The 8,667-nt window shown below is 38.6% G+C and overlaps 2 protein-coding genes across 2 annotated transcripts; one reads left to right on the top strand and one right to left on the bottom strand.

Moving 5' to 3' along the window:
* Positions 1–360: 360 nt before the first annotated feature.
* Positions 361–2,901, bottom strand: LOC140941918 (DELTA-actitoxin-Afr1e-like). Its single transcript, XM_073390923.1, has 4 exons — positions 2,773–2,901; positions 2,083–2,152; positions 1,640–1,834; positions 361–698 (listed from the first exon to the last, which is right to left on the bottom strand). The coding sequence occupies exons 1-4, from the start codon at positions 2,899–2,901 to the stop codon at positions 361–363; spliced, it is 732 nt and encodes a 243-aa protein (XP_073247024.1).
* Positions 2,902–5,013: 2,112 nt separating this feature from the next.
* Positions 5,014–8,389, top strand: LOC140941917 (DELTA-actitoxin-Afr1e-like). Its single transcript, XM_073390922.1, has 5 exons — positions 5,014–5,121; positions 5,931–5,981; positions 6,602–6,671; positions 6,919–7,113; positions 8,052–8,389. The coding sequence occupies exons 1-5, from the start codon at positions 5,014–5,016 to the stop codon at positions 8,387–8,389; spliced, it is 762 nt and encodes a 253-aa protein (XP_073247023.1).
* Positions 8,390–8,667: the final 278 nt, after the last annotated feature.

Here is an 8,667-nt window from a genome sequence, read left to right as displayed (position 1 = left end):
ATATTAGACTATTATCCGCTTGTCTTTTACAGGTATTAGTTTTACACATAGTATAGCTGGTGGGAGTTTCATCAAACAGACAACTTCACGATCCTAACTTATGAAAGTACCGTCCTCATAATCTAATATCAAAATCACTGTGAATTACTGATAATATTTAGTATTTGCTCCTTTAGTTCTTTCCGGCTTTTAAGATCACAAAAATATTCTCAAATTGATGATGGATAGAAATCAGGAAAACACCTTTTAGTTTAAATGTTTCATCACATTGGTTACCCCATTTAAATTTTTGCAAAGGAACTTAAATCTTTTTTAGAAATGAAACTTTACATATAAAGTTAACCAATGACAAGAGACTATTTACTGCTTCAGTATGTGAATTTCGATGGTGGCTTGACCGGAGTTAGACATGGCCCCCCTTGCTCGGAGTCCCGATCCCAAATCTCTCTCGTGCCAGTAGTTATCTCCTTTGAAGGGATTATCGTAATACATCCGGTACCAAAGATTGTAGTTTGCGCGTCTTTTACCACTGTAAAGCCAAACATCAAACCAGTTGCTGTACCAGTTGTAGTCAAATGGAACGGAATACATAACAGCAAGTGTTTTATCGATGTGTGGGATGTAGTATGTTAATACTCCTACTGCGCCTCTCGCAACGGGCCCCGCAGTTTTTCGTGCGCCGTAAAGCAAAGCTGTGCCTAGAAATAAGCAAACAAATTAGCAATTAAGCAAAAATCATAAACATGATCATTCGTCACAATGATACATGGCAAACGAGCATCGCAGAATAGAGGCATGTACCCCAAAAACAAAATTTACGAAGAATGTGTCAGATCATTAACATGTCGTCCTTTATTGCCACCCAGAAATTTTATTTGTGTCAGGTTAGTGATTGCTTATCTTTTCCCCAAATATTACACGCAAAGGGATGTTCATTCTGAACATCACACACTCAGAATACTACGTTTGGTTGGTTTAAGAAGCTCTTTCAACCCTGAAGTCATTTTGCCGTTCTGACAAAGCAAAACGTAAACCTGTTGTCAGCAAAATTTCAAGAAGGGGCAAATCCTCTGATACAGTTTCTTTCCTCTTTAGGGTAAGTGGTCGCTGAGTTCGCCCCTGGTTTCATACAGTAATAGGCCCTTTGCACGCGATGAGCTCATTTCACTACTACTACTACTACCAGAATCACTCGGGGTTTTGCTTTCTTGGACCAACGAGGGCTTTACTTTTCAAACCTGGCATAACCTGCGGTCAGGCCCCCAAAAACAAAAAGGGAAGAAGGACCGCCTGATTACAGGTTAAACTCTTCGCAGAGATTAGCTAGAAAAATTAAATATGACAAGAAAACCGAAATGGATTCTATACTAATAGATCAGACCTTTTTAGCTTGTACGTTTTGTTTTCCCATTTCAGACCAGGTGATAGTACCCCAGAGAACTGTTTCTTTCAATGTCGTCTGATCTTTTGCATGTGCACCAACGTGTATATGTATGCATAATTATATAAAAGACAAATTCCCCGAAGAACGTTGGGAAAACAAATCAAACAAGCTAATGACATCATCCTGCATACGGGCCTCAGTGTCATTACTAAAAGAAAGGATTTTAAACTTTTATGTTATTAATATTAATTTTACCTGAAGAAACATCATGAGGCAAAACACGATTTGACGTCCCTGAATAAAAATATATGTTGATTGCTCTCCATTTATATCCACTTTCGTTATCAACACCAATGGCGACCTTGCGGCTTATGCTACCAAGGGTGTTTAAAATTGTTGTGAGAATGCCCAAACCAAGTTGAGCACCGCTGATGACAGCACCAGCGTCAGCTAAAATTTTAAAGAACACAGCAAGATAAAATTTTTAGTGGCACACTTAGTGGTATTAAAACAAACCAAGTTTGAATAAACAGGCGGCTAATGAATGTTTTCGTTTAGCAGAGTAACCCAACAACTGTAATGAATAGTTTGGTTTACCAAACAGCTAGCCTGTGCAGTTACGTTTCAGCTTCTTTTTGTTTCTTCCTTTTGTTTTCAAAGGTTATGGTACGCAACTTCTAAACAACTGATGCAATTACCTTTTCGCTTGTTTTTCTCGTCGCCTTCTTTACGAGTAGAGATCGTGGACGAGCCTTGTCGTCCCTGTATCTGTGAAGGAAAGTATGGCCATTAAGGTCATTCCACTGAATACAAACTGGAATGAGTATTCTTTTTTTTTCACTAATTTTTCCTCTGTGTATTTAAATACATTTGAGGCACAGAAATGAAATCGGAAGCCGGCTAAAATTATCGCTGGGAGCCTTAGCGAAACCACCAAGAATTGCATGATGGCTGTGTATTCATTCAGTTTACACTTCGCCAAACTGAACATTGATTATTGAGGGACACATCACAAAGAACTCAATAGATTTACGGCTTAAAATTATCAAAATGTTTATTATACATTCAAGCGTTAAGGTGTAAAACTACCTAGTATCTACTCGCAGCACTACACACTCACAAGGGTAATCGGTGTTTTGGAGAAAAGGGAAAGCGAGTGTCGAGATTAGAATTCTGAACTGGAGGGGGGGGGGGGGGGGGGGGTGTTAGTCGGTTTTATATTCGGTCCGAGATTAGGGTTCATTTTGTTTTAGTGAAACAACCGAGATCCGATTAGAACAGTGAGTTGCATTTCCGTAGATATCACGCCACCCCCAAGAGACACTTTCATGTTCGTCTTAAACACAAGACACCAATTGACTATCTTATTTTAAAGAGAACTGTTTTACCTCAGTGTGTTTAGAGGACGATCCAGGACTCCTTTCGACATGATTGTCTTGCTTGAAGGGAGACCCAAAGATTGACTGAGTTATCAGCAGAACGAAAAGCAGAAGGGTGAACAGCCTAACGATGCCCATTTTCAATTCTATAATAGGAGGATAAAAATGAAGGAAAGAACGAATGCAACATTGTTGTCTCGGTACAATATCATTTTAAAAGTTTGTTTGTTTGTTTGTCTGTATATCGATGAGATGAACGATGTTATGACCTGGGAATGTCATAACTCGTACGACAGGTTCAGGTAGCGCTCGTGGTAGAATTGATGATAAATCAGGCGACAGTAGCTGCATTTGCCGGACGAGAGACTGTGTCATAAATTTGCTGTCGTTCTTGTTTTTAACTTTAACTAACGAAATACAGGCAATTGTTGCTATTTTTAATGAACTATCAATGTTGCCAATAGCTAGCTTTAAAAGTGCCGGCACTGAGATGATATTAGAGAGATTTACTCTTACCATGTTTTATTGCAAACAGCAAAGGTGAATTTGTACCACGTGACCAAGTTTTACTCTTACTTGACTTTTACAAAATAAGAGTTGTTTGGGACAGTTTTAATCTGCTCATTTTCTATTTTGAATCTACAATTGCCGTAAACGTGACTCTGAAGTCTCGCTATACTGTTCATTAAAATACTATTGAAAGACCAATGAAACCAGTACTGAAAATCAATCCCTCGTATCAATATTGTTGACATCGCAATTTTTCTCCTGTACAACAAGTATCTACAAAGTCATTTGTCCCGTTGCTCCTACATGTGGTTGCCAATTGTTGTCTTTGGTTTCTTCTTCAGTTTAATCTAGCCTGGAAGCTCATCACGACTTACCTTAGACTTAATTCCTCGAGCGGCGTAGTAGCGGCAAGTACCTTCGATGACTACATTAAGCAAAAGAAAGGCCCCCTTTATAAAGAGGAGAATTGACTGAAAAGACATTATGCACTGAAAAAAGGAAATATTTGTATCAGATGATCAACACCAGGTTTCATTGTTTCCGTCTTAAAGCAAACTATTTCACATTAAGGTGTTACGTAATTTATTATGTAAGGTAAAATAAAACAGTAAAATGCAGTTTGGTGGCATAGTGACGGTGTTTGTATGAACTTTGGGTGATTACGTAACACATGCCACGAAGTACCAGCAAATTTTACACTTGACATCAGTAAGAAAATAAGTAGATATTGTTCTTGAAAAAATCTGCTTAACAATATAGACTGATTAGCAGTTATGCTATTCGGAATGAATCCATGCACATTGGTGCCATGTGCTATGTGCATGGCTCAACTGAATCCTGGATATGATGGTCTGCAAAGCACTGACATCGGCATATAGCGACGTCTTTCCAAAACTTCGTACCTTTAAGATACAATGAAATCTACTTATATAAAAGGCATTTTATTTCGTTCGATGGAGGACGCTTACTATTTACGTCCTGCGGGAGATCCCGAGGGTATTGCTCTGGATGTTAAGCGATTGCGCCATCTTGACCAGCTGGCGCATTTAGCCTCGATCTCATGTGTTCCGTTTTTCTCCCCCGGAGACTGGTATCTATTTTGTGACACTCGTTTACCACAGATACAATATTGGCGAGTTTGTGTTTACTGAACACATGAGATCGAGGCCAAATGCGCCAGCTGGTCCAAGATGGTGCAATCGCTCGGCATCCAGAGCAATACCCTCGGGACCCCAATATCTCCCGCAGGACTCAAATAGTAAGCGTCCTCCGTCGAACGCAATAAAAATGCCTTTCATACAAGTAGATTTCATTGTATTTTAAAGGTATGAAGTTTTGGAAAGACGTCGCTATATGTCGATGTCAGTGCCTTGCAAACCATCATATCCAGGATTCAGTTGAACCATGACATAGCACATGGCACCAATGTGCATGGATTCATTTCGAATAGCATAACTGCTAATCAGTCTATATTGTTAAGCAGATTTTTCAAGAAAAAAATATCTCCTTTTTTCTTACTGATGTCAAGTGTAAAATTTGCTAGTACTTCGTGGTATGTGTTACGTAATCACCAAAAGTTCATACAAACACCGTCACTATGCCACCAAACTGCATTTTACTGTTTTATTTTACCTCACATAATTACGTAACTCCATAATGTGAAATAGTTTGCTTTAAGACGGAAACAATGAAACCTGGTGTTGATCATCTGATACAAATATTTCCTTTTTTCAGTGCATAATGTCTTTTCAGTCAATTCTCCTCTTTATAAAGGGGGCCTTTCTGTTGCTTAATGTAGTCACCGAAGGTACTTGCCGCTACTACGCCGCTCGAGGAATTAAGTCTAAGGTAAGTCGTGATAAGTTTCCTAGGTAGATTAAATTGAAGAAGAAACCAAAGGCAACAATGGCAACCACATGTGGGAGTAACGGGACAAATGACTTTGTAGATACTTGTTGTACAGGAGAAAAATTGCGATGTCAACAATCTTGTTACGAGGGATTGATTTTCAGTACTGGTTTCATTGGTCTTTCAATAATATTTTAATGAAGAGTATAGCGACACTTCAGAGACATGTTTACGGCAATTGTAGATTCAAAATAGAAAATGAGCAGATAGAAACTGTTCCAAACAACTCTTATTTTGTAAAAAGTCAAGTAAGAGTAAAACTTGGTCACGTGGTACAAATTCACGTTTGCCGTTTGCAATAAAACATGGTAAGAGTAAATCTCTCTCTCTCATCTCAGTGCCGGAATTTTTAAAGATAGCTATTGGCAACGTTGACAGTTTATTAAAAATAGCAACAATTGCCTGTTTTTCGTTAGTTAAAGTTAAAAACAAGAACGACAGCAAATTTAGGACACATTCTCTCGTCTCAAATGCAGCTACTGTCGCGTGATTTATCATCAATTCTACCACGAGCGCTACCTGAACCTGTCGTGCGAGTTACATTCCCAGGTCATAACATCGTTTATATACAGACAAACAAACAAACAAACTTTTAAAATGATATTGTACCGAGACAACAATGTTGCAGTCGTTCTTTCCTTCATTTTTATTCTCCTATTATAGAATTGAAAATGAGCATCGTTAGGCTGTTTACCCTTCTGTTTTTCGTTCTGCTGATAAGTCAGTCAATCTTTGGGTCTCCCTTCAAGCAAGACAATCATGTCGAAAGGAGTCCTGGATCGTCCTCTAAACACACTGAGGTAAAACAGTTCTCTTTAAAATAAGATAGTCAATTGGTGACTTGTATTTAAGCCAAACATGAAAATTTCTCTTGGGGGTGGCGTGATATCTAAGGAAATGCAACTCAATGTTCTTATCGAATCTCGGTTGTTTCACCGAAACAAAATGAACCCTAATCTCCGACCGAATATAAAACCGACAAACCTCTCCCCCCCCCCCCTCCAGTTCAGAATTCTAATCTCGAAACTCCCTTTCCCTTTTCTCCAAAACACCGATTACCCTCGTGAGTGTGTAGTGCTGCGAGTAGATACTAGGTAGTTTTACACCTTAACGCTTGAATGTATAATAAACATTTTTATAATTTTAAGCTGTAAATCTATTGAGTTCTTTGCGATGTGTCCCTCAATAATCAATGTTCAGTTTTGCGAAGTGTAAACTGAATGAATACACAGCCATCACGCAATTCTTGGTGATTTCGCTAAGGCTCGCAGTGATAATTAATTTTTAGCCGGCTTCCGATTTCATTTCTGTGCCCTCAAATGTACTGAAATACACAAAGGAAAAATTGGTGACAAAAAAGAATACTCATTCCAGTTCGTATTCGGTGGAATGACCTTAATGGACATAATTTCCTTCACAGATACAGGGGCGACAGGGCTCGTCCTTGATCGCTACTCGTAAAGAAGGCGAGGAGAAAAACAAGCGAAAAGGTAATTGCATCAGTTGTTTAGAAGTTGCGTACCATAACCTTTGAAAACAAAAGGGAGAAACAAAAAGAAGCTGAAACGTATAGCTGCACAGGCTAGCTGTTAGACCAAACTTTTCATTACAGTTGTTGGGTTATTCTGCAAAAACGAAAACATTCATTAGCCGACTGTTTATTCAAACTTGGTTTGTTTTAATACCACTAAGTGTGCAACTAAAAATTTTATCTTGCTGTGTTCTTTAAAATTTTAGCTGACGCTGGTGCTGTCATCAGCGGTGCTCAACTTGGCTTGGGCATTCTCACAACAATTTTAAACACCCTTGGTAGCATAAGCCGCAAGGTCGCCATTGGTGTTGATAACGAAAGTGGATATAAATGGAGAGCAGTCAACATATATTTTTATTCAGGGACGTCAAATCGTGTTTTGCCTCATGATGTTTCTTCAGGTAAAATTAATATTAATAACATAAAAGTTTAAAATCCTTTCTTTTAGTAATAACACTAAGGCCAGTATGCAGGATGGTGTCATTAGCTTGTTTGTTTTGTTTTCCCAATTCAGACCACGTGATGTTCTTGGGGGAATTTGTCTTTTATATAATTATGCATACATAACATGTGGGTGCACGTGCAAAAGACGACATTGAAAGAAACAGTTCTCTGGGGTACCATCACTTGGTCTGAAATGGGTAAACAAACCATACAAGCTAAAAAGGTCTGATCTATTGCTATAGAATCCATTTTGGTTTTCTTGTCATATTTAATTTTTCTAGCTAATCTCTGCGAAGAATTTAACCTGCAATCAGGCGGTCCTTCTTCCCTTTTTGTTTTGGGGGCCTGATCGCAGGTTATGCGAGGTTTGAAATATAAAGCCCTCGTTTGTCCAAGAAAGCAAAACCCCGAGTGATTCTGGTAGTAGTAGTAGTAGTAAAATGAGTTCATCGCGTGCAAAGGGCCTATTACCGTATGAAACCAAGGACGAACTCAGCGACCACTTACCCTAAAGAGTAAAGAAACTGTATTAGAGGATTTGCCCATTCTTGAAATTTTGCAGACAACAGGTTTATGTTTTGCTTTGTCAGAACGGCAAAATGACTTCAGGGTTGAAAGAGCTTCTTAAACCAACTAAACTTAGTATTCATGTTCAGAATGAGAATCCCTTTGCGTGTAATATTTGGGGAAAAGATAAGCAATCACTAACCTGACACAAATAAAATTTCTGGGTGGCAATAAAGGACGACATGTTAATGATCTGACACATTCTTCGTAAATTTTGTTTTTGGGGTACATGCCTCTATTCTGCGATGCTCGTTTGCCATGTATCATTGTGACGAATGATCATGTTTATGATTTTTGTTTAATTGCTAATTTGTTTGCTTATTTCTAGGCACAGCTTTGCTTTACGGCGCACGAAAAACTGCGGGGCCCGTTGCGAGAGGCGCAGTAGGAGTATTAACATACTACATCCCACACATCGATAAAACACTTGCTGTTATGTATTCCGTTCCATTTGACTACAACTGGTACAGCAACTGGTTTGATGTTTGGCTTTACAGTGGTAAAAGACGCGCCAACTACAATCTTTGGTACCGGATGTATTACGATAATCCCTTCAAAGGAGATAACTACTGGCACGAGAGAGATTTGGGATCGGGACTCCGAGCAAGGGGGGCCATGTCTAACTCCGGTCAAGCCACCATCGAAATTCACATACTGAAGCAGTAAATATTCTCTTGTCATTGGTTAACTTTATATGTAAAGTTTCATTTCTAAAAAAGATTTAAGTTCCTTTGCAAAAATTTAAATGGGACAACCAATGTGGTCAATGTGATGAAACATTTTTCTGATTATTATACATCGAGAGAAAAACTTTCCCAAAAGAATCCAAGTATATAGCTAATAATAACACTTCTTTTCCTGGAAGAGTCTAAGTTAGCATATTTGCCATGCACTAAAAGGTGTTTTCCTGATTTCTATTCATCATCATCAATTTGAGAATATTT

This window comes from Porites lutea, chromosome 6, assembly GCF_958299795.1.
Source record: "Porites lutea chromosome 6, jaPorLute2.1, whole genome shotgun sequence".
Taxonomy (NCBI): Eukaryota; Metazoa; Cnidaria; class Anthozoa; order Scleractinia; family Poritidae; genus Porites; species Porites lutea.
Note: the sequence above shows the minus strand (reverse complement) of the source record. Positions and strands in the feature narration are given on the sequence as shown.

Excerpts from the sequence above, each read along its gene's own strand:
- LOC140941918 (XM_073390923.1), bottom strand. The coding sequence starts at position 2,901 with ATGGGCATCGTTAGGCTGTTCACCCTTCTGCTTTTCGTTCTGCTGATA. Across the intron at positions 2,153-2,772 it reads CGTCCTCTAAACACACTGAG|ATACAGGGACGACAAGGCTC; the intron begins GTAAAACAGTTC and ends TTTCCTTCACAG. Across the intron at positions 699-1,639 it reads GCCTCATGATGTTTCTTCAG|GCACAGCTTTGCTTTACGGC; the intron begins GTAAAATTAATA and ends GCTTATTTCTAG.
- LOC140941917 (XM_073390922.1), top strand. The coding sequence starts at position 5,014 with ATGTCTTTTCAGTCAATTCTCCTCTTTATAAAGGGGGCCTTTCTGTTG. Across the intron at positions 6,672-6,918 it reads GGAGAAAAACAAGCGAAAAG|CTGACGCTGGTGCTGTCATC; the intron begins GTAATTGCATCA and ends TTAAAATTTTAG. Across the intron at positions 7,114-8,051 it reads GCCTCATGATGTTTCTTCAG|GCACAGCTTTGCTTTACGGC; the intron begins GTAAAATTAATA and ends GCTTATTTCTAG.